Source organism: Rhea americana, unplaced genomic scaffold (genome assembly GCF_003343005.1).
Source record: "Rhea americana isolate MKP2758 unplaced genomic scaffold, rheAme1 scaffold_0, whole genome shotgun sequence".
In the NCBI taxonomy this organism is placed as follows: Eukaryota; Metazoa; Chordata; class Aves; order Rheiformes; family Rheidae; genus Rhea; species Rhea americana.
In genome coordinates, this window is record NW_028185037.1 from 8,672,872 (window position 1) to 8,698,051 (window position 25,180).

Below are 25,180 nucleotides of genomic sequence, written 5' to 3' on the forward strand. Positions count from 1 at the left end.
ATGACTGCAAATTGTTGGCAGCAGGAACGGTCTTGAAATGTACTTCTACATATAATTTATTAAAATGACACAATAATCCACATGGAACCTTTGAGAGCTACCAAAAAAAATTATACCCGTGATTAGGCCTTCTGGACAAGCATTGGACTGGAAGCCTAAAGAGAAGAGAATCTCTTTCACCTAAAGATTATGAAAGCCAATTCATTACTACACTGATATCACCTCCACTCCAGTCATAGGACAGTTTAAACATTTGTGTGCACCTGAAATCTGTGTTTTAGGCTCACAGATCTGTATAGTATTCCTACAAAATAACTATGGAAATGCTTATGCATTCCATAGTTCCACATAGCTTATTTTTATGGATTTTTGTGAAGACTGTTTTATTACCATACAACTGATGATGAGGTATTCATATTTTTTATATATATATATATATACACACACACACACACACACACACACACACACACACACACGTATGTATGTCTGTGTGTATGTATGTGTGTGTGTGTTTATATATATATATATATATATGTATATATATATATATATTTTAAGTGAATGATATTTTTGCCAGTGTATTCTACTGTCAGAAAAAGAACAGAGAGCTCTCCAGGGATGGTCCCTAGGAATAGGGGAAAGATTCCTTATAATCCCTTTTGTTCTTAGTAGTAAAACMCAAAGATTACAAACCTATGTGCACCATCATCCCAAGAGCAGACTATGAAGAAGTTGGTAAAAGTGATATGTTGTTTGTATTTTGTTTGTTCTGTAATTTCCAAATAGAATTCGTAAAACTTTTACTACGTGATTATGCCGCGGTTGTTTGCATTGATGCTGCATCACTGCGAGGTTGTACTTGTGCAGCAGGCCATGAACTGAATGTTGTACAACCAGGCCGTGGCACTGAGTTGGTCTCGTGTTGGGACCTATCTAGACCAACAGTGGCACGGCTGCAGTTGCAGTGGGAGCAGGTAGGCTGCTGTCCAAAGAGGAACAACATGTAGGGGAGAGCCGTATTTTTCCCTGATGGAAGTAGGTTATTAGTACTAACAAAGGAGTAAGGGTATAAGAAAAGAAGTCATTTTAACACTGAAACCAAGAGCTTTATTCTAGTCAGACCTATTTTGCTACAAATTCCTCTCCTTGGAACAGAATCACTCCAACCAAGATTCAAAACTTTCTAAATTAGATCCAGCTGGAGTGTCAAGAAGAATTCAAAATACTGGAGTACACACTGGACTACTGCTGTTTTTAATTGTGGTTTAGAACTAGCTTGGCAGCTTCGACTGGCTGGGTCGGTAGCAACGATGTGAACAGGTATCACWGCACCAACAGGACACAACAAGGCAGATCTGACTTCTTAGTCATAAGAACATACTTAGTAACTGAGCTTTCTTTACAGAGCCAAATTCTACATAAATGCACAGAGGAAACTGTACAAACAGTTCTAGAGAGAAGAAAGGTTCTTAAAAGCATCTTGACTAGAAATAGCTAAAATCACAAGCATGACACAAAGATCAATAGAATGATAAACTACAAGAACACACAATCGTAATACCTAAGCTGTTTTACCTAGAAAATATGTTTATGGCCATGGCAGCAGAGAGGGCAGAATGAGTTCCCTCAGGGAGGCCTCTGGGCTGGATATTTCAGGTCTTCAGATTAGCACCAACAATAAGAAGAAATAGCAAGTGTTGGTGGATAGAAACTCCCTCCTGCATGGAACAGCCCCCTGTCTGCAAGCCAGACCTGTATTCCTGGAAAATTTGCTTCCTGACTAGAGCCTGGAGCCATGATTTTGCAGAAAGACTGCTAAGGTTTGCTCCTGCTCATAACTGCTACCTCTGACTTCAAGTGGCCTTGGGGAATAGCTGGGTAGAATCTCCTGATAAATCAGGAATCAAACCAAGACTAGAACTATCCTTTTGCTCAGAAGAACAGGAAATTTCAGCAAATGATCCACTAGGTGAAGAAGGGAGCTTCCTAGCAAACTAAAATGCAAAAGATACAGTCAATAAAAGCTTGAAAAAAGAGCAGAAAACAAAAGAGGACAACGAAAGCTTTGCTTCGGTACTTAGGAACAAAAGGAATAAAGTCAGCAAGAGCTCGTGTTAGTGAGGAGTGTTATGGGCTACAAGAAGGGATTCTACAAGTATACCAGTAGCAAAAAGAGTACAGGGATAAAGCTACTTTAAAGAAGGCAACAACAGAAAATGATTTTGAAACAATATTGAAAACAATATAGAAAAGGCCAAAGAACATAATGCCTTTTTTACATCAGCCTTCACAAGAACAAATCTATTCTTAGATCTCTGCGTATATCAATACAATTGAGAAGGAGAGGAGCAGTCAATTGAGGGTGAGCAACAAGTGACAGATTACCTAGAGAAGTTGAGTGAATCTCTGAATATAACTATACCCAAGGGTACTGAAAGACCTGTCCCACTGTGACTGAAAAGCTGTTGCCTGTAATTCATGAAAAATTATGGCAATCAGTGGAGGTYCCTGATGACTAGTAAAAGAGTCAAACCTGTTTTTATGAAAGCAAGAGGCCACTATAAACTAGTACCTCTTACCTCAGTTTCTGGAAATGTCGTGAAGACCATCATTTTGGAAGCTATTTCCAAATATCTGAAAGATGATGGCAATCAGGAGTAATCAACACATGTTTACTAAGGGCAAATTATGCTTGAGAAGATGAAATGACTGGCTGTGTGGACAAGGTAAGTGAGAGCAGTCACTTTAATATACTTTGACTTTAGTAAGACTTTCATCATTTTACATTACATTCTCATTTGGGAGCCTGAAAGGATGAACAAATATTGAATGGAACTGAATATTATTGAGCATTACTGAGCATTACTGAATCAGTTACAGCTGAATACCCAAGCAGTCAATATTGGGGCCCTAATTGCTCAACATCTTCATGAACAGCCTGGAGGATTGAGGATGCACTGTCAGCAGATTTGCAGATAGCACTGAACTAGATAAAAAGACTGACATGTCAAATGGCAGTCTAAATCCAGACTCTAAATCTTAATGAACTTAAACATTGAGCCAATAGAAATCTCATGAAATTCAGCAAGAAACGGTGCAAAGTTCAGCATGGAGAGAAAAAAAACAAAGCAAGACAAAATCTTGTACTTGGATTGATATAACCAGGAACTGATTGACMGAGTAGTAGACCTGAGGAAAAGCAGTGGGGGTGTTATGGTAGATGTCAAATTGAGTCAACCTGGATGAGCCAACAACATGCTCCCACTGCAAATAAGAGGCTTAAGAGGCTATGTTAGGATGACTGTGGGCAGCAAATAAGGGGATTATTCCTCTCTGCATAGTGTTGGAGAGGCTGCATTGGAAATAGTGCATCCAAATTTGGCCTTCTCGTTGAAGCAGGATGTTGAGAAGCTGGATGGTCCAAAGGAGGACCAAGATGGACTACCACGAAAGATGGTCAGGAGTTCAGAATRCATGATCTATAAGGAAAAGTTGAAGGAACTGGGCTTGTTTTGCTTGGAAGAGAAGACATCTACTGCCACTATAAAGATACTGTTAACTCTTTCCAGTAGATGACATAACAGAGGGCAATGGTTGTAGATTACAACTTAGGAGCGCTAGGCTGGACATCAAGAAAAGTAAAGTAGTGCAACATCAGAACGCTTCTCAGAGCTATGGAGCTACCATCCTCAATAGCTTTCAAGATTCAACTAAGGAAAGCCACAGCTGACATTACCTACTGTTGGTGGCATTTTTGCTTCAAGYGATTGTTTGGACTAAAAGACTGTATGAGGCGTCATCCATCATTTTTATGATTTTGTGAAAAATCACACTAGCCAAAAAAATAGAATGGGCTTAGACTAGATTGTGGCTGCAAAAAAGGGCTGATGCAATCTTCAGATGCATTTTACAGTGTAGAAAATGCACRTTTAAATTCACAACACTCAAAAAAATGACAAAACATTAAAAAAAACCCACAAAATAATTTGTGCTTTGGAAAACACAATCTGGAAAATATTTTATGTTAAGACTTTAAAAAAGCCAATATACAAAGAATACTCCCAATACTGTGCAACTTTATTGCAGTACTTAGCAAGAAGAGCTAAGTACTAAAAASAGCCTAGCATAAGAGGGCTCTATAACTTATCAGATGAAAGCAGAACAAGAGCCAGTGACTGCAAGTGTGAAATCAAAGTTAAAAAGTCTTACTTCCAAGTGAGTCAGAGTAATCAATGAAATTAGAGTCATTGTTTCCCTAGATCTTGTTATCTTCAGTAGCTGGGTTTGTCTGCATCATGTTTTCTAGCTTACCTGTTTATTCTTTCATTCTCTAAACTTAGCTTATGCCTTGATAATTTCATTTCATTAACTAATTTAATTTTAAAATATTACAGATAGTAATTTTGGCTTTACCTTTCCTATACCAAAGGAGTTCAAAACAATCTGCCACATTAACAGACTTTATGCCTCTTGAAGAGCAGTACAATAAAGTCAAAACCTGTTATCCTTCMAGCTTCCTATTTCCCTGAGCATACAACCATTTTATTTTCTGCAACACCTCGTGTGCATAGAAYATGCAGGTCTCAGACCAGGTACACTGTTGGGATATTTTATGCCCTCAGCTGATATTCCAAGATCAGATCATTTTATATGACCTCCTAGAAAATGTGRCAGATACTCATGCATGCAGCTGATATGCTGAATCTCCAGCATTTTTGTGTTCTTTTTTTTTTTTCTTTTCCAACAGTCTGAATGGCTCAAAACTTCAGAATTCTGATCTCCTTCTTACAAGGAGTTTTAGTATATCTGATTTTGGAAAATACAAATTTCCATGATGAATATATCCATTTAGGTAATTAATACATTTTCTATTTTAATTATTCTTTATTTTTTGGAGTTTTCTTTCAGAAACCCTAGGCAAACTGAATTTAATTCCTTCTTTATCAAGGGTTTCCTGAAACAATCTTGTCACAGAATGCAGCCACATCTAACACAACTATGGAGGAATCTGAACCAAATCCATGTCCGTGGCATCCGTCAGATAGTGAGCCTAGTGAACAACTGTTTAACTTAAAGTTTGTGGCTTTTACAACTCCATTCTGGCAACTACTTTTTGGGAGGGCCCTTTAGAGACTCTGCTCTGACTTTAAATAAAAATTCATTAGTATTCCTTTAAATTTTTATAGAAACTTAGTAGTGATAATATTAGCACCCTYAATATCTTATCCTTAACATGTTTTGTACTTTATCTAAATCTGAGATTCAGATTATCTGTAGCCACTTTTATATATTCTGATATGCAGGACAACTAAAAATAGATTATCCTATTTGTTCACATATTCTAATTCTATACCAACTGCCAAATTATTTTTAGCGTCCACATCCTGGCACATTTAAATGATACTAGTATTTCTGATCTATGTGCTTCAATAATCCTGTATATCAGCTACCAATTTTTCTTAATATCTGTGAAAGAAATGCATGATAGGTCCCTAAAATCCAGTAAGTGGAAAATCTATTCTGTTAATAAACACCATCTGCTCCCTTCTGTCCTGCCCCTCTCACCCATCATTCGTAACGATAAGACCAATCTTGAATTTTTAACAATGTCCTCAACCTCACTCAAAATCATTTCAGCAGAACTGTTGAAATTCTATAGTGCCACTTCCACTACAAATATCAGGACCACTGCATTATTATTACAGTGCCTAATAATTCAGATTTAAAAATACAAGTAGGAGTATGAGATAGATCAAATAACACTTCATAACACTATTATAAATAATTATGAGCCATCTCTAGGACACTCAGAGTTCTCAATATAAAAGTAACCTATAGGTGAAGTTATTTTTTCTTTTTWTCCCATGATCAATGGGAGAGCACAAAAACATCTATCATATTTACCGTAAAAAAAGATCGCCGTAAACTCTAATAGTAAAATTGTTAATGAAGTTGCTGATTTTCACTACGCCAGCTASCTGTTTAACGCCTATAAAGTAACTGGCCAGAGCAAAAGGGAGCATTGAGCAAGACGGCGCCAGGCTCACGGAAGCCCCTTGCTGCGCGGTCCAGGCTGCTCTGTTCCTTTCTCTCCCAGCAGCTGTATTTCCCCTCCCACGCTCACAACGAATAAGCTGCCTTCTGTACCCCAGTACAACAGGAAATGGAAAAGCGCGTCCAGCTCTTCTATTCCACCACCAAAACAGTCTCACCAGAAATAAAGTGACCCAGGCAGAGAGTCAGCGGACTCTTCGCTCGCCCAGCGCTCACGCCAGCCAGCAAAGCTGCACAGCTAGGCAGTGACCAAATGATAAACTGCTGCTCACACTTAGCTTAGCTTATTTTCTTCTTAAAATTTCTCTTTAATTTTAGCCCATCTCACCATTTGCTATGTCACTGTGAGAGACTTCTTTTTCCTTTGTATAATGCGTTTCATTTTTCTCTCATTAAATCTTTTTTTTCCAGGGGTATTGATCTATATGGATAGCTTTGTATCTCAGATGTGTTACTTTTCAGGTAATACAGAAATGGAACATAGAAATGTATATGCACAATGAAGAAATACCAAAGCTAATCCAAATATGCCACATGATATTGAGGAAAGAAAAGAAGGACATAGACTGAAGCTTACGATGTTGAAGGTAGGAGGTCTGAGTGGGTATTTTTGTGGTCTGTTGTGTGCTTAATTCTGCTGGATGCAATTGCAGAGGCCTGGATATGATGGCCCAGCACGTTCCATCTCTATTTCTGTATTTATATACACAAGCTAAATCTTGATTAACCTTTATAGCTGTCATTGGTGATAGCATTTTATGTTTTTTCTTACCTATTTTTATTCTCAGAGAACAGAAAATTAATACRTTCCTACATATCATGCTCAAGTAAGCCAAGAGTAGATGCACAGTTCCCTCAAATACTGTCAGGTACTCTGGAGTTTCTTGTCAAGTTTCATTTGAACTGTAAATATTTCAAAAAGGATGGGGGGGGCAGAGAAGATGTTACTATTTTTCTTTTTAAGTTAGTGAATGGCAGTGCATYCCATATAACCATCTGCCTATAGATCATGTATTTCCAAACATGCCAAAGGAAAGTATTTTATATGATCACGCATTATGAAATATATTCTCCTTCTTTCTAAAATCACTTTACAGATGGAACCGATACCTTTAGATATATGTCTCATCCTGCCCTCTCATGCTAGCTCCATGATTTTGCTTTTTGCAGTGATGGGTTGCTAATCATTTCTATCTTAGGTTTCAAATTACAAATACATAATGAAGCATTTAAGTATGTGGTCTGATAAATTTAAGGGCACCGAGTGTGCGTGTGTTTCATCAAGAAGCTAAAGAGGAGCTACTGGGCAATCAGAACTTTTGAAAATTGGATGCTAGGTAGAACCAGATCGGAAAATGTTGATTGCAAACTTATACACATTCACAAAGAGTATGGGAAAAGAAATGGAGATTGCCCTGATGTGATTATCATTTAAATACAACTATTCTCTCATGTCAAGAAGTGAGACAAGAAATGAATGGAACGGAACGAGTTTTCATTTCTTTGCTAGCTGGGTGTGAGATGTAATGTGAGATGTAGTTTCACAGAAAGTCAGAGGAAGAGGAATTGAAAGAAAAATTCTCTCACTGAATGAAGCTGCCTAACTTTGCCTAGCCCTCAAGAAGTAGATCTGGCCGTAGAAAGGAGACTCCAGTGAAAAAAGTCTTTGGGATCTCACCTAATTTATTTTGATATTCTTGATTTTAAAGAATTAAGCTTCAGAATCAAAAATTAAGAGATGAATTTTAAATTAAGGTTAACTAGTTTATGTTTTGTCCTACAATATTGATCTCTGTGATCAAAGGTACAATTTCCCCCACACACCAGTGATTTAGGACCTGAAATCCTATCAATCAGCATGACATTTTAGCCTAGAAATGAATTATGTGAAGAGCCAGTCATCTGTGCAGTTAAACTGAACTTGCGTTTTCAGTTTATCACTCTCCAACACAACCAAAATTTATAGTAAAACTTCCACTAGCATTATTAGTGTAAGACCTTCTTGCAAACAATGTACAAGTACAGTGGATGCTACTGGATATAGTGAATTTGAATTTCCCAATTTATGCCACCAAAGGAATGCTAAAAGTCACTATATATTTTCCTAATACGCATAAGAGAAGTATAAATTATRTTTTGCACAGTTAATATTTGGTACATTTGAATATAACATTTTTGTAATTACACTGTTGCTGAAATAAATTTCTAAACACTTGAAAAACTAACAGACTRCAAAGTAGTTACAATCCAGCTAAAAAGTAGTTTGTTACTCATAGGTTCAATTTCTATTTTCTGTATTACCATCTTCCTGTACACAAGCCAGAAAAGGGAATGTGTGTAATTACCTTGCTTATTTTCTATAATAACTCAGAGGACAAGAAAGGCTTGAAAATTCTTTTGTGTTTTTCATTTCATATCTTGACATAAAATACAGAATTATAGAAGGGAATTTCTAGGTTAATCAGCACTCTAATGCATTATATCTGACAGGCTGGCAATGTCTTTGGCTGAAGACGTTTCCCTTTAGAACCAGTTTTCAGTGCTCTGTCTCCATGGCCGCCCTTCATATATAATACTGGTTTTCACATAGCTTCCCAGCCACCACAGGGTGACTCAGCCATGACTTTCACAGCGATTAGATTACTGTTGCTGATGGGACTGAGCAGGTTACAGCAGCAACCTCAGAGCTTCTCCAGGCAATCTACAATAGCCCTCAGCTTGCTGATGGACGCACTTCTTGGAAGAAGAATGATCAAATGTGTCTTTACATCAATGAAGAAAAAAGAGAGAAAAGCAATGGTTTTTGTTCATATCCTGTAAATGCATGTACGAGTTTATAGTCCCTGTGCCAAAAACTTGATGGTAAGAAGTGGGTGGTCATATATTCTGTGTGTTCAAATGTGATTAAAATGGGTTTGATTTAAAAAGAGATCCTTCTTGGAACGTACATGCAATACTATGAACCTCCAGATTTCAGAAATACATGTACCAGCTCATTTATTTTAATGTCTATTTGAATATTGTAGACAGTTYTGAAAATTGCAGTAGGGAAGTAGTTTACAGTAGCTCAGAGATCAGAGTCAGCATTTCTCCTAYAAAAACTTCAAGAAGAACACTGACCCACAGGTTGAGAAAACTTGCAGATACAAATTTGACTATGTACTGAAATCTAGCAATGTCTTGGTATTAATGTGGATAAGCATACTTTAGAAGGACTAGACATATTATGATTTTGTTTCAGAATTTGTAGAATTTGGCATTATCAAAGTACAAATCACAAAACATTTGGTTCTGGATGGGGTTACAGAGTTTTACGTTTTTCGTTTCAGCAGGGAGAATCTATGCATCTGAAAGTCAGCTTGCAAAGCAAACATTGTAACTTGTACAAGGTTGTAAATATGCCCACACAGCYAGGACATTGAATTTTCATTATGTACAGACATTAGGTGAAAAAAATCCAAATTCTTTTGATAAGTGTCTCTTACCTTCATAGTAAACTTTAAACCCATGAGCACTAACTGCAAAGTCACTTGTCAAGCGCAATGAAAATACAGATTTTGTACTTGTCACAGGTGGAGGAAGATGAAATCCAGTTAACCTAAAAACAAGAAAAGYACACCTCGTGGTTAATAGTCTGAAAAATAAGTCTGTGTTACAGGTTACTATTCTAAACAATATTTTATCATGACTAGGGCAATTGACTTAAAAGTATATAGTTTATATTACTTAAGAAAAAGTTCTTTTTATCTTAAGAAATCAATACAAAATTACATTGTYCATCATGGACACTGAACCAGGCAAGGTACCTTGGCTGGAGAAAAACTCTGTTTGAATAAATAGTAAAATAGTAAATTGATAGTAAACTATTTAAACTGAGTCTTAAAAATCATCCAGATTATCAGTGAATGAATCATAGAATCAGTAAGGTTGGAAGGGACCTCTGGAGATCAGCTAGTCCAACCTTCCTTCTCAGCAGGGTCACCTAGAGCATGGTAGACATGACTGCATCCAGGCGGGCTTTGAATAGCTCCACAGAAGGAGACGCCACAGCCTCTCTGGGCAACCTGTGCCAGGGCTCCGTCACTCTCACAGGGAAGAAATTCCCCCTCACGCTCAGGAAGAACTGCCTGTGCTTCAATTTCTGCCCATTGCCTCCTGTCCTGTCACATGGGACAACTGAAAAGAGTTTGTCCCCATCTCCTTGACACCCTCCCTTCAGGTACTTGTACACATTGATAAGATCCCCCCTCAGTCTTCTCTTCCCCAGGCTGAAGAGGCCCAGCTCTCGCAGCCGTTCCTGATAGGGCAGATGCTCCAGCCCCCTGATCATCTCCTTAGCCCTACTCTGGACTCTCTCCAGTAGCTCCATGTCTCTCCTGTAGTGGGGAGCCCAGAACTGGACACAGGACTTGAGATGAGGCCTCCCCAGGACTGAGTAGAGGAGCAGGATCACCTTCGTTGACCTGCTGGCAACACTCTTCCCAATGCAGCCCAGGAGACCATTGGCCTTCTTGGCCACAAGGGCACATTGCTGGCTTATGCTCAACTTGTCATTCACCAGCACTCCCAGGTTCTTCTCGGCAGAGCTGCTCTCCAGAAGGTCGGCCCACAGCTTGTCCTGGTGCCTAGGGTTATTTTTCCCTAGGTGCAGCACTCTGCACTTGCCCTTGTTGAACCTCAGVAGGTTCCTCTCCAACCAACTCTCCAGCCTCTCCAGATCTCTCTGAAAGGCAGCACAGCCCTCAGGTGCCACTCCTCCCAGCTTGGTATGATCAGCAAACTTGCTGCGGAGGCACTCTGTCCCTTCATCCAGGTCATTCATGAAAAAGTTGAACAGGATGGGACCAAGGACTGAGCCCTGGGGGACACCACTAGCCACAGGCCTCCAACTGGACTCGATGCCACTGATGATGACCCTCTGACCTCTGCCTTTCAACCAATCCACCTCACTGTCCACTTGTCTAACCCACACTTCCTGAGCTTGTCTAGGAGGATGTTCTGGGAAACAGTGTCAAAAGCCTTGCTGAAGTCAAGGGACACAATGTCCACTGCTTTCCTCTCATCTACCCAGCCAGTCATGCCATTATAGAAGGCTATCAGRTTGGTCCAGCAGGATTTCCCCTTGGTGAATCCATGCTGGCTACTCCTGATCACCTTCTTTTCCTCCTTATGTCTGGAGATGACATCCAGAATGAAAAAAGAATGAAAAAGAATGGAAAATATATGACATCCAGAATGAAAAAAAAAAACAGTCAATTTACACTACTTAGAGGTATGTATCTTTTATCATTTTATATATATTATAGAGACTTTTGTTAAAATTTGTAGTGGATGAATTTTATGCAGCAATATGATGATAGAAAAGGGACCATGGTTCACTTCAATAAAGGGATTTAAGATTATTTAAAGTATGTACTGTAGCCTCAGAGAAGATATTTCTGTTTTTAACTCAAAGAGAAATCCCAAAGAGCACTGTTGTATAATYAGACATCCATGAAGAAAGCTCTCTTGAAAGGAATTACAATGTTGCTGGGGGGTTGAGGGTTCTTTTTATTTTATTTTATTTTTAACGAAAAACAGTGTGTTTAAGATGCTGATGTAAGGACAATTTTGTGTACTCACAGCACTACTGATATGATACTTAGCTCTACATATTCTTTACTTTTGCCCTACATATAGCAGCACGTATATTCTCTAAATAACTATGATAAGATCTTCTAGGAGAATAACCTCATCAAGGGTCATCCCGTAGCAACAAAAACTGTACTACTCATCAGTCAAAAATATGACCTGTTTTCATTTGTGCATGTTGTGCACTTACAATGTTTCACTTAGATGTTGTTCTTTTCAGTTAAGTAAGAATATAATGGCTTCTTCCAGGCAGTACTCTATATATAGTGCACCCTTGAAAAAACCCAGACGTCATCTTCACCTGATGCATCACTTGCTATGTACTAAAAAAAATTTCAAAAATGCTCTCTAGATTGTTCCTTACATCTCCTACAGTTCTGATTGAAAGGTGGAATTGCTCAGCATGATGTAGTTCAAACTATCCAAGAGTTTTCCTTCTGTGAATTCACTCCTATGATGGATAAGGTCACATATAYATCTTCATTAGATGTGTATGAAGGCCTTTGAGCAGCTGGTGGAGTTTAGGGGTAGAGAACTGTCACAGTTCCAAGAAAACTACTAACAATAGATATGTACATGCCATCTACTTATATGTTTAGCTATATATCAAAGTGTGTTAATCATTTATTTTGTTAATGTTTAACATTTAATTGTTTTCATGTGTTTGTAGTTGAGTCATATTTTTATCCAATGTTTTGAATTTAGAACCACAGAAAAAATTGAGGAAGAAGGAATCTGTAGAAGTCATCTAATCCAACCTGCTGCTCAAAGTACCCCTAACTTCAGACTTAGTGCATGTTGTTGATTTACTTTTTCCCTTTTTGTTATTAGAATAAATTTCCCATTGCCCTTCTCTATGTACACATATGGTTGTGTTTTGATTTACTATTAAAAATGAAATATAAAATTTAGTGCACATGCACACACAATCCCCAAACCCCTCATTACTGTGTTAAATGCCCACTGTAAAACAGTAGCATATTAAATAGAATTCACAAAAAYATAAGATTTTTTTAATTTTATTGTGATATAAGTAGTACAATCACCAATGTTTTTTAATAGCTCTTCAGTACATATTCTACTCTTTGTACAGAAGTTCGGTCTCAGTCTTGTTCCAGAAACTAACATGTCAAATCCTGTCATTATCAGTATTTCTAGTCTCACCYGAAGAAAAGACTAAAAGTCATGAGCTGTTCGGAATTCTAAAGGTCAGGATATGATTTCCTGAAAATTTTTCACAAAATACACACTAAATATTAACACTGTGATTTATTTTTAATGTTAAGAGATCTTTAGATGAGTTCTGCACAGTGAATTTACACTAAGGTCCATTTGCTGTGGCTATCATACAAAGTTTTAGCTTCTTCTCTGATGACTGACTACTCTGAGTTCTTAACAGATACTCCAATTTGATGAGAGAAGTACTGTTTTTCATTAAACAATTACTTCGCAAAAAATCGTATCTCTTTTCTGCCAGGAATTACTTATTCTTTCATTTTCCTGTGCCTTTATTGAAACCATTGTTAAAATACATTACAATGGCAATGACAAGTACACCATTTTTGGTGACAATGATGACAGGTATGAGAGCCAAGTGATAAGGTAATACTAGTCACAATATAATGACCAAAAATGGAAAAATATGAAAAAAAGTAGCAGTGCTACTTCAAGGGGTATATATATCTATAATATATATATGCATCAGGTGATCACTGTGGGTATCCAAACCCGTCATCCTTGGTTTTGCTGTTTATATGTAGTGAAAAATATCATAAAAAATGATTAAATAATTTATATTAATACACAAAGATAGAGAATTATTTGCAGAATATTTAGGATTTAGTAAATGATTTTTTTCCCCATGTGGCTGCAAGAATATATTTTTGTTCAAAAAAAAATAGAATGCTTACCTCTCCCAAATAGGCATATACAAGTCAATATCAGTGTACTTTTCCAATTAACTTTTTCATAAATCAATAAATACACTTATTGTTGAGTATCACCACTTGGAAGTAAGTCAACCTAACATAAAACCAAGCCAATAATTCAAATGAAACTTTAATTTCCACACTGCAGATTCAGCTAGTATCTGTTTACCTATGCAATGATTTCAGATAACAGCAAAAAAAAAACAGAGTATTTGTCCCAAATTATTAAACTTTATGAGTAATACATATGCACAACTTAGATGGGTAGGGAATTTTTAAAATGAACAAATATGTTACCAGTGTGGCTTGCATTTCAGCTCCTTGTGCAAAGCAGATCGTGATTAGAGCTGTTTGATACCATTTATCTTTCAGCAGTATGCCTTTTATAATCACCATTATGCCGCATCTACTCTGAAAGCTGCAGCTTGTTTCTCTAGTTCTCTTGCTAAGTCTAAAATCATATGAAAACACTAGCTTTATACTTGTGGTTTAATAGATTCAAAAATAATGATAATTTTTAATAAATAAAAGGATGATAATATACTTCTATAATATAATTTCAGAAGGAAATGTGGCATAATTTGCTCAGACAGTGGAAGTAACCTATTAACGTGACAACTTGAATATTATTTGTTATGTACTACAGTAGAGCGGCCTCAGAGCTTTAATTCTCATTTGTATGTGAAACACCACAGAAAAGACAAAATTGTTAACTAGAATAGCTTTCTTGGTATTGAAAATGAAACATAGTAAGTAYATAATAACTGAATGAGAGAGATGTCAGGTCAGCAACAAAGTGCTTGCAAGATCTCACATAACGTGCATAGCTCTGCTTGTCACTTACTCAGCCCAGTCACTACTAAATGGCTAACTTACTTAAAGAGAATACACTGGTAAAAATAAATCTCAAGGTAGGACACCTGTGAAAAATAAGCAGTTGTCCTCTCAAGCCAGTATCAGATGGCTTAAAATACACTTAAAATTTGTATTCCTCATAGTAGCTGAGGCAATTTTCTCTTGCATTCTGCTTGTATATCATATTCCATTTGCATCATTTCTTTTTTTTCAAATTTATAGTGCCTAATGGAGAGATTCAGGTGTCTGTCTACTGCCAGTTTGTGTACCCAGAGGTATCAGAGACATCTGCATAGAGCTTCTGGATGTGACATTGAACCTACAGGAGACTCACGCTGAGAGAGCTGGAGGCCAGGCGGGATACCTCGGGGATGCTAGAAGTACTCTGCATGTTATGTCAGGTACTTAAACGATGCCTTAATATTCTACCACTTTTGCATAAGAAATTCTCACTAGGACAAATTGGCAATTTATTTTTTAATTTGTATGGGATTATCTTTCATCCAGTCCTTATCCTCTGTCCCTTTCTGCTCTTGGGATTGGTTCATTTACTGTTCCCTCAAATATATAGAGAGATCTCGTAATCAGCCGGTACTGGCTCCTGTGGCAAGAAGTCATAGGAACTAAAAGCTAATGACTACAGAAGTCTGAGAAGAAAAAATACTTATTTCTGACTCTGTTCTAACAAAAAGTCTCATTTTGAGTGGTACTTAATTCTAGCCCTTAACTGCTAGAACTGCTAATCTTTTAATTAAGATGTTGCAATTCACTAGAGCGCTATTCTACATCTGACAGAGATGCAAGTTTGTAAATGTATAGACTGCAAATTCATGCATAATAGCATAGACTTTTGCTTAGTTCCTGCTGGTGCCTTCTCAGCTTGTTTGGCACCTTATCCCCTTGGGTAGGAGACACACTACGCGGCCATCTAGTAGACTTTGAAGTAGCAAACGAAATGTGAAATTAGCTAGTGGATAACCAAAGAGAAAGGACTAATCTGGGAATACAGGAAAAGGCTGAGAGACCATTTTATTCATTTAGCTCTTCTACATTATAAAGATTATACAGTTTTCTAGAGAAACATACTGTCTATAGAAATTCTGAAACTCAAGTCATATACCRGGTGAAATTAAAGAYGAAATATCACATGAAGAAATARTAATAATAGTTATATTTTGATTAGACTTTAATCAGATCAACAATCCTGGTTTGTGTGTCATAGAAACTGACATCTGTGAAAGATATTTATTATGCTAAACCTTRAATCAGTGGCCCATACCATCTTGCATGGAAAGATGAAAATAGCTTCTTCCTTTACAATACTAAAGAGATTCAAATACTTATAAAGCATTAGAAAAAGTTGTAGAAAGTTGTCAACATATATGTACACACACAGTTTCAAACTGTAAGGAGCCTGCTAAATGAAAGATAAAATCAACTCAAAGCAAAGATGGAAAATTTCACTGTAAAATTTCAAAAAAACCCATTTTTCTCATCGTATCATTTGTGAATTTACTTCAGAAAAAATAGGGAGAATTTCACAGAAACAGTAAATTAAATGAAAAGGAATGGGCTACCCTGCTGAGGCCTGTGCTCATAAAATATCTGTTTTGTCCCACTTGTCGAGGGTGGTTTCTAAGATTTGGAATACCTACAGAAGTATTTGGATAAAATAAAATCCCTTTGATTTGAGTCCTCGTATGTCTCAAAGCACTCAGGATGCAGGTGCACAAAAATTTCCTGATGTACAAATGAAGTGACTAAAGGGTATMTGTATTCAGCTGAGACTGGTTTTGAAAGAATCTGCATCATATGTAGGGAAATTCTTTTAATCCATCCTTATATACTTGTTTAGTAGTGGAGAGGGTAAAACTACGATTTGCAACAAAGCTCTGTCAATGTCCACAAGAACTTCTAAATATTCTATTCACTGTATCTGAAATATAGTAAATACATTTTAAGAAGTGTTAATTATATTTGAATCTTCAGGAAAAATTTGWAGAAATAATTTTTGTATATACCAGTGATTGAAAATTTTTGCATAGTTACTTTTTAACATTCCATTTGCAGAAACCTTTCCTGGAGGAATCTCTGTGCCTCTTCTTCCCATGAGTTACTATATTTCTGTATGTGGTGTAGATCAGAAAAATGTCCATTCAGTAGTAAAGCAGTTGAATCTCTGTCTGCCTTCCTTTCATTAACTAGATTTTCAACAACCATAAGAATATTACTCAAAGAATAATTACATTTTCTCTCACTCTCTTTTTTATCATCTATAGTCTTTTTGAAATGACAAGTTACCTTAGACTGATGATCCTGCAGGTTTTAAGGTTCTGACTGGAAATTCTGAAGTTTCATCAATCATTTGTTTTCTACTTTTACTGTGGTCTTTGGGATAAATATGTAATCACATATCAGGGGAACTATTAGTTGCATGCTGGACCTTAAACTCACAAGCCCTTAAGGTATGATGTGCTCCCAACCATAAGATCAAATTAGAGCAGTCTTTTCGTAACTCCAAAGCTAAAATGATGAGAAGCAGTCTTGATATGTCATACAAAAATGCTTCTAGATAAACTGTWGACTTAAGATTTTAATGTGATAAATAAGCTGACAGCATATCCTCATCGCCTTTAAATCTTAGATAATTGCTGTTTGGCAAAGGTTTATTACCTTTCTAAATACATCATTATTTTAAAATTACTTTTTTTCCAAATTAACAGAATTTTAGCTTTTCTACATTCTATTACTGATTTCTAAAGAAAATACAGGTTATCACAGAAATTTCAGTTTAGGTTAGATAGTATAAAGTGAGATTCAGCAGAAGACCATTGAAATYAGTGGTAATCTTTCACTTAATCTCAGAAAGCTTTTGATTAGTTCACAAGAATTTTACAATAGGAAAAATTCTGGGCTGATTTGAAAGGCGTAAAAAATATTTGTCCCTAATTTGTTAACATAGTGCCAAAAGTATAAAACAATAAGTCTCCACATGGCAGCATGTTAAAACTTTGACTGTAGAATTAAAAAGAGAGTGTGAAAGGCCATCCATCCTCACTTTTAGTTTGATCACCAAAGAATTGTTTATTCTTCACTTAAAATGGAGAAGATGAATCTCTGGAAAAAATGGCAAGATGCCAAATATAAAATGAAAGCAGACAAAGTGAATATGTTTTCATTCTTCACTGAGACTCTCCCCCACATTTAAAGACAAACTTTCTGAAGACTGTGAGAATGGTATTCATATTTAGCTATTTTCAGGAAATTTAAATATCTGATATATTCAAAGCACAGGTAAAATATATAACTTCTGACTTTATAATATTAATGTAACTCTTATTCCATTATGAAATTCAGCAAACTAACATCTTGTCTCAGTGATACATGTGCAACTACACAGTCTTCAGTGAATATTATTCCTAGAAACCATAGTACATAAACAACTAAATTAAACTGCCAAACCGGTGGGTTTCTCCAATTAAACTGAATACAGTCCTGCTACCAACTGTGTTATTTGCTCTTATGTCCAGCRTTAAACATATTATTTATGAAGACACTAGAATTTAGTGCTTACTAAATAAATATAGCTTAAACTTAGTAATGTACTCCCGGGGCTTGGTCTTTTTGGACTACACGTTAATGACTTTATTAATTGGTGGAGTGTGTGTGTATCACTTCTACTCATTGCAGAAGTAGCGGATGATTAGATTTACATCTGACTAGCCTCGTGTTATACCCATTCAATTTCAGGTTTAGAGAAATCAGGTCTTTTGCCTGCCAAACTCCCACTATCCCTGATTGTAGAAAAAGCATTCTACATGCCCTCAGTAAAAGAGATTGTTTATTTGCATTTTCTAAGATAAAAACATGCTTTTCCCAGCCATAGTTTTATACTACATTTTCTGTGATCAGAGAAAACTTGCATCTGGTTGACTGAAATAAGAGAAGTGTTCAGTATTCTTGTCCTGGGTCAATTTTATTTCTGTCTTCTGATATACATCAAATATTTGGTTCTGAGGACCATAGCTGCCTGACTGGTGCAAACCATAGCATTTTCTTGTTCTTATTACTGAGATATCAAATAGAAGTTATGATTACTTGATAAAGTATGTATTTTAAAAGGTCAAACAGTGTATCCAGTTTGACATCCCAGMATCTGACTGCCAAATTGAAGTTATTTATTTCATCACTGACATATTTCTGGTTGCCCTTTTTCATGACATTGCAAAGCTAGCATCTGTTTCCCTTTATCTCTGTTTGTGACCTTCTTTCTTGTATGTCTTCCATAATAATTCATCATGCAGGTAAGTGCCTCAGATCTCTGAGTAGCAAATTGAGCATCTACCAGTAGAAAGTACCAAGAGCACTGGAAACTGAATAGTAGTCAGTGATAGCAGTCAATCCTAAATGGTAATCTTAAACATGAAAACTAGGAGAGAAATTCAAAGAAAGAAATATGTTTAAAAAATTAAAGTGGTGGATTATCACAGAATAATGTGGAAAGGACCTCAGAATGCCTCAGGAGGTCCAGCCTCCAATTAAGCTCAGCTGTGAGATCAGACCAGGTTGCTTAGACCTTTGTCTGTCTGAGTCTTGCAGACCTCATAGGAAGAAGATAAACCAGCCTCTGGGCAACTTGATCCCATGCTTGACTCATCAGAAATACTGCGCTGTATTGGTCAGATTCAGATTCCTCTAAGTGATTACTACCTCTTTCACTTGATCTAAGTAACATGCCTAAGCGATTTGAAATACCACTTGAGAAAGGAACCTTAAAATCTTAATATGCCTAATATTGACCTTAACAACCCACAGTGCTGTTCTCACAGAATGGTTGGGGTTGGAAAGGACCGCTGGAGATCATCTGGTCCAGCCCTCTTGCTCAAACAAGGTTAGCTACAGCAGGTTGCTTAGGACCATGTCCAGTTGAATTTTGCATGTTTCCAAGGATGGAGACTCCACGATTTCTCTGAGCAACCTGTTCCACTGCCTGACCACTCTCACAATGAATTAAAAAAAAATTGTTTGGATGGAATTTCTTTTGTCTCAACTTGTGCCCTACTGCTGGTCACTCCTGAGAAGAATCTGATTGTCTTCTTTACTCCCTGTAATAAGGTATTTAAAACACTGATAAGATCCCTCTGACCCTTCTCTTCTCCAGGCTGAACAGTTACAGCTCTCTCAGCTTCTCCTTGTATGACAGATGCTCCAGTCCTTTAATCATCTTCATGGCCCTTCAGTGGACTCACTTTGCTATGTTCACGTCTCTCTTGTTCTGGGAAGACCAGGACTGGACCCAGAGCTCCGCATGGGTCTCACTAGTACTCTGACCAGCGCAGCAAAGGATACTCTTGGCGTTATTTTCCACAAAGGTACATTTCTAGCTCAYGTCCAAATTTTGTCCACCAGAGCCCTCAGGTCCTTCTCTGCAAAGCTGCTCTCCAGCTGATTGACAGTCAGCCTGTACTAATACATAAGGTTATACCTTCCCAGATGCAGGACTTCACATATCCCTTAGGTGAACTTCATGAGGTTCATGTAGGCCCATTTCTCCAGCCTGTTGACTTCTGAATTGCAGCACCACCCTTTAGTATATCAACCACTCATTTAAGTTTTGTATCATCTGCAGACTTCTCTGCCCCATCATGCAAGTCATTAAGGAAGATCTTAAACAGTATTGGCCCAGTATTGACCCCTTGGGCACTCCATTAGTAACTGGGCTGTAGATGGACTTCATGCTGTTGATCACAATTCTCTGTTGCTTGCAGTTCAGCTAGTTTTCAATCCACCTCACTATTTTCTTACTTAACCTGTACTATGTCTAAAGTTGTAATATACCCCTTCCAAATCCTTCCTACTTCAAACCTTTTCCTATATTTTATATAGTTCTCAGATAAGTCAAAGATCATGCTCTTTTTTGCTAGTGTTCTGATAAACTTTATTAGAAAAGAACTATTTTAATTTAAAGAAAAGCTATTCATCCTTTCAGGATAATAAAGAGACATTCTATGAAATTAAAGATTGGCAAATCAAAATTGAAAAGATGAATTATTTCTTCAGACAATGCAGTTCAATTACTTAGTTAAACTAATTCTTATATTAATCCAAGACTTTAGAAAGCTTCCAGAATGGACTGGAATGTGACTAATAAGTAAGTCCAGAGTTATAGCAGTAGATCACTGAAAGACTTGCCAAAGTTTTAGAGGGATTATAAAAATCTCATGATTCAAGAAATAAATCAATTCATAGCTAGTGAGTTAAACTGAAGCTTAGTACAAACTTCCATGTGAACAGTATATTCAATTATCTTCTCATACAAGAAATTTTGTGTGATGGCTGATTATAAAGCCAAGTCCATTAACAGCATGAGATACAGTACGTGAAATCAAAGATCAGACAGTACAACATGTGTCCTTTGAAGAGATTTAAACAAGAACACATATTTCCATAATACACGCTCTAATTGTACCCCCTACCCATTGATAATGTTGACTTTGAAGTCTCTCTCTCCTGCCTTCCTTTCTTTCTGCTTTTATTCCTATGTAAACTTTTATTGTTCTTTTGTACACTCCAGTTCAGAATAAAATTATTGAAATCTCAGAAACAGTTATTGGAAAGCGAAAACACTCAGTAACAGACAACTCATTTTGAATATAATTAATCATTAAGCTTTCGGATGTGTATATGGATATGCACATTTACATCTTGAGAAGTTATTAAAGTTGTTACACTGTAACTGTGAGCACTACATGTCTGATCTGCAATGTTACTTGTTAAATTAAATGGACACTAGGTCTTCCATCTTTCCTTCTAAGGAAACAAGTTACTGTCTCATAGGATGAGAAGCAAAGTAAGGAATGTAAAAATGTCTTTAAAATAGTTCTAGTGCTGACTCACTCCTACACTTATTATATGCCTGTTCAATCAGCTTAAAATAAGTAAATACATTTGTCTTAACAGCCTATACAGCAAAGAAAACAAGATTGAACAGAAGTGGCTGACTGAAATCAAATTTTTCTCTCATTAAAAAGGTTAGTAAATATCCTACTCTTTATTCAATAATTCACTAACAAAACAAGGAATAGGCAAATGATAATTCTTCTCTGTCAAAATGCAAAATTGTTCATGCAATCTATTATTTTATAATAATGATCATAGGTCAAGGGTGAACATTTTTAATTGAACAGCTGCTTTGAACTAAACAGCAAATTACTCATCAGGTTCTGGCATGATCATTATATTCTTTATAAAATACGTTTCTAAAAACTGTTAACTTCCTTTGTCAATGTGAATCTTTTGTAACTATACATTTTTTAGCATCAAAAATTAAATAGAACTTTAAAATAATTATCTTTCCTATAAAAGACAGTTTATTTTAAAATTTTGCATATTCAAAAATAACAAGAAAAACTTCAAAAATTAAGTAAGAAGAATCAGATAACTCACTACCATACAAAACATTCTTTAAAAATCTCTGGGGGCTGAATTTGCTGACTTCTTGAATAGAAAAACTGACCAGAATAAAGCATAGAATCATAGAATCAGTAAGGTTGGAAGGGACCTCTGGAGATCATYCAGTCCAACCTTCCTTCTCAGCAAGGTCACCTAGATCATGTTAGACACGACTGCATCCAGGTGGGCCTTGAATAGCTCCACAGAAGGAGAYGCCACAGCCTCTCTGGGCAACCTGTGCCAGGGCTCAGTCACACTCACAGGGAAGAAATTCCCCCTCACGSTCAGGCAGAACTTCCTGTGCTTCAATTTCTGCCCATTGCCTCTTGYCCTRTCMCRYRGVRCRACYGAAAAGAGTTTGTCCCCRTCYCCTTGACACCCTCCCTTCAGGTACTTGTACACATTAATCAGATCCCCCCTCAGTCTTCTCTTCCCCAGGCTGAAGAGGCCCAGCTCTCRCAGCCGTTCCTGATAGGGCAGSTGCTCCAGCCCTCTGATCATCTCCTTAGCCCTACGCTRGACTCTCTCCAGTAGCTCCATGTCTCTCCYGTAGTGGGGAGCCCAGAACTGGACACAGGACTTGAGATGAGGCCTCCCCAGGGCTGAGTAGAGGAGCAGGATCAGGTGATCCTCCCTTGACCTGCTGGCAACACTCTTCCTAATGCACCCCACGATACCATTGGCCTTGGCCACAAGGGCACATTGCTGSCTYATGSTCAACYTGTCATCCACCAGCACTCCCAGGTCCTTCTCGGCAGAGCTGCTCTCCAGAAGGTCAGCCCCCAGCTTGTACTGGTGCCTATCATTATTTCTCCTTAGGTGCAGGACCCTGCACTTGCCCTTGTTGAACCTCATGAGGTTCCTCTCTGCCCGACTCCCCAGCCTGTCCAGGTGTCTGCATAACAAACCTTTTACTGTTAGGGRACTCAAAAAACAGGCTAGACCCTTAAGTTGATAAGAATAAAATAATGATAATTACTTTTTTAGCCTGTATCAACTAAAAGATTAGGACAATATAGCTTATTCACCTCCTTTTTTTGGGGAAGCTGGGTGTGGGCTAAGGGTGGAATTACACCATACATTTGAGCTGATCTAAGTGCTTTCCGGTGCCAAAAGAGGGAAGGCCACTTCTTGTTTTCCTACACAGTCCTGCAACTAGTTCTRGTGCCTGCTACACTGCTCTGTGAAAGGGTTTGCTCTGCTGAACCCTAAAGATTGCCAGAGCCAGTGGAAGGGAGGGCAGGGGATCACGCAGCCAGATTCAGTGGAAGAGAGGTTTTGAATTTACTTCTTTTAATGACAACGAGCTTTGAGACCAGCTCAACTATCTTTTGTAACTTTGCCTTAATGTGTGAAAATAGCACAGTATGGAAAGGAGAGATGGCATATTTTGCCTATCACCACTTTAAGCGCCAGGAACTTCCAGAGCAGCTTCCACTTACATTAAATATTCTGTGGAGTTTTGGAATTTATCCATGAGCAAAATGCTTGTGACATTATCACCACACATGTTATTTCTGTTCTGCTACAGAGATAAAGTCATAATAGCAGGCCTCTGAAGGAGGAAAAGCTATCTTCATATATTTCAGGATCTATGGAATTTATATTGAGAAGGCACAGTCTAGAATATAGAGTCATTATTGAGTAACAAATAGAATAAATCCTATTCATTGATCAACTAAATTAGCTGGAGAACAGTAGCCTTCAACACTAAGTACAGCTCAAAAAAAAAAAAAGTGGATTCTGTTATACTTTTTTTCCTTYCCAAAATCTTGCACTGTAAGTCAGAGGCTAGTGACTTTCCTCATAGATGCCAGCTTTCTTTAGAAGGAAAAATGGAGCAGAGAGTAGAGCATGCAAAAAGAGAGAGAAGCCCAGAGGATGCCAGGGGAAAGTCTCATTCCTCAAATGYTGGATATTGCTGTCTTTCTACAGAACAATCTGGAGTGTTTGGTGCTTCAGCAGAGCTTGAATCCACTGCACTGGAGAATGAAGTCTGTATAAAAATTTTATTTTTGACCACTGCAGTGAGAAATTAATCTCTCCATTTTGCATAACCATTCTGAAATGCCCTTGAGGTAAAGGTGGAGGAGAAATAGATCTTTGCAGTTGTATTAGATGGAAAATGATTCCGATCAGAGAAAATTTGGAAAACAGAGGGAAGTAGAGACACACAAATCAAACACAAGGTGGAGGAGAAGAAAGTCAAGAAAGAATGGATAAGATTTTCTGTAGGCAGAATTAAAATTCTGGGGGAGACAGTTTTGGCAAAAAGTTGTATAGTTTAAGACACTTCTTAATCCCATCATACCCGTAGATGAGAGCCTATAACGATCTTTGGAAAAACAGAGGAATAAAGGGCTGTAAATTAATGTATATATTACGTAAGAATATAGAATATAAACATTTCATTTTCAATCTCATAACAGATAGGAATTTAATTCTATGTTGTTCATTATATTTAAAATGTCATAGAGAACTTCATACATTTGTTCTTGACAGTAGTTTCTAGCAGAAAGGTGTAAGGCATTTTTCAGAAAATACGTATTTGAGTTTAAAATAGAAAATAAGGACTCTCTTTCATGAGAGAAAAGTATAAATTCAAAATTTTGACCTGGAAAATCTAGATTTTCTTTTTTAAGCTTTCTCCTTGTCCACTGAAAATAAATGGATGTGACCTTTTGGCTCTTCTATCCCCATAGAATAGAAAGAAAAAGATCCTCTAGGGGAAAAAAATCTCTTCATTACAGCTAAAATTTTCAAATTAAAAAATTCAATAATTAAGTATAATTTTTCAAATTAATTGACTGCTCTTTTGAGAAAACTCCTATACCTTGAAACAAACATAAAAAAAATAGGAACAGTGAGAGGAACGTTTGGATACACAAAAGATAGCGAAACATTTAAATTCGGGATAAAATAACAGAAATTCTGACCTGAAATTTTGAAAATATCCCTTAACTTTTTAAATGCAGGAACAAACTTTCCAAAATTAATGAAAATGTGAAATGAATTGCAAAATAAGTGCATCATTAACTCCACTGCTTCCTACGTATGTTTAGCATCCTTACATTCAGAGCTTCTCACTGGCTGTTGAGCAATGGATTTAATTCAAAACTCACTGGGATCATTGGGCATCTTCCCATCAGTTTTCAAGGGCTTTGGGTCACAGTATTAGTTCCTCCCAAACCAAATCTAAACATTCCCATTGAAATAAAGAGGAACTACATTTGTTTAGTGGTTAAAGACCAAGCTTT

The 25,180-nt window shown here is 37.1% G+C and overlaps 1 protein-coding gene across 4 annotated transcripts in view; it reads right to left on the reverse strand.

The window, feature by feature from the left end:
• Window positions 1–25,180, reverse strand: part of CSMD3 (CUB and Sushi multiple domains 3) — a 678,537-nt gene that overhangs the window by 557,873 nt on the left and 95,484 nt on the right. For all 4 annotated transcript variants that reach the window (XM_085321107.1, XM_085320309.1, XM_085319522.1 and 1 more), the window contains exon 3: window positions 9,543–9,655. In XM_085321107.1, the coding sequence (XP_085177233.1) occupies window positions 9,543–9,655 (113 nt within the window). The remainder of the gene's footprint in view (window positions 1–9,542; window positions 9,656–25,180) is intronic.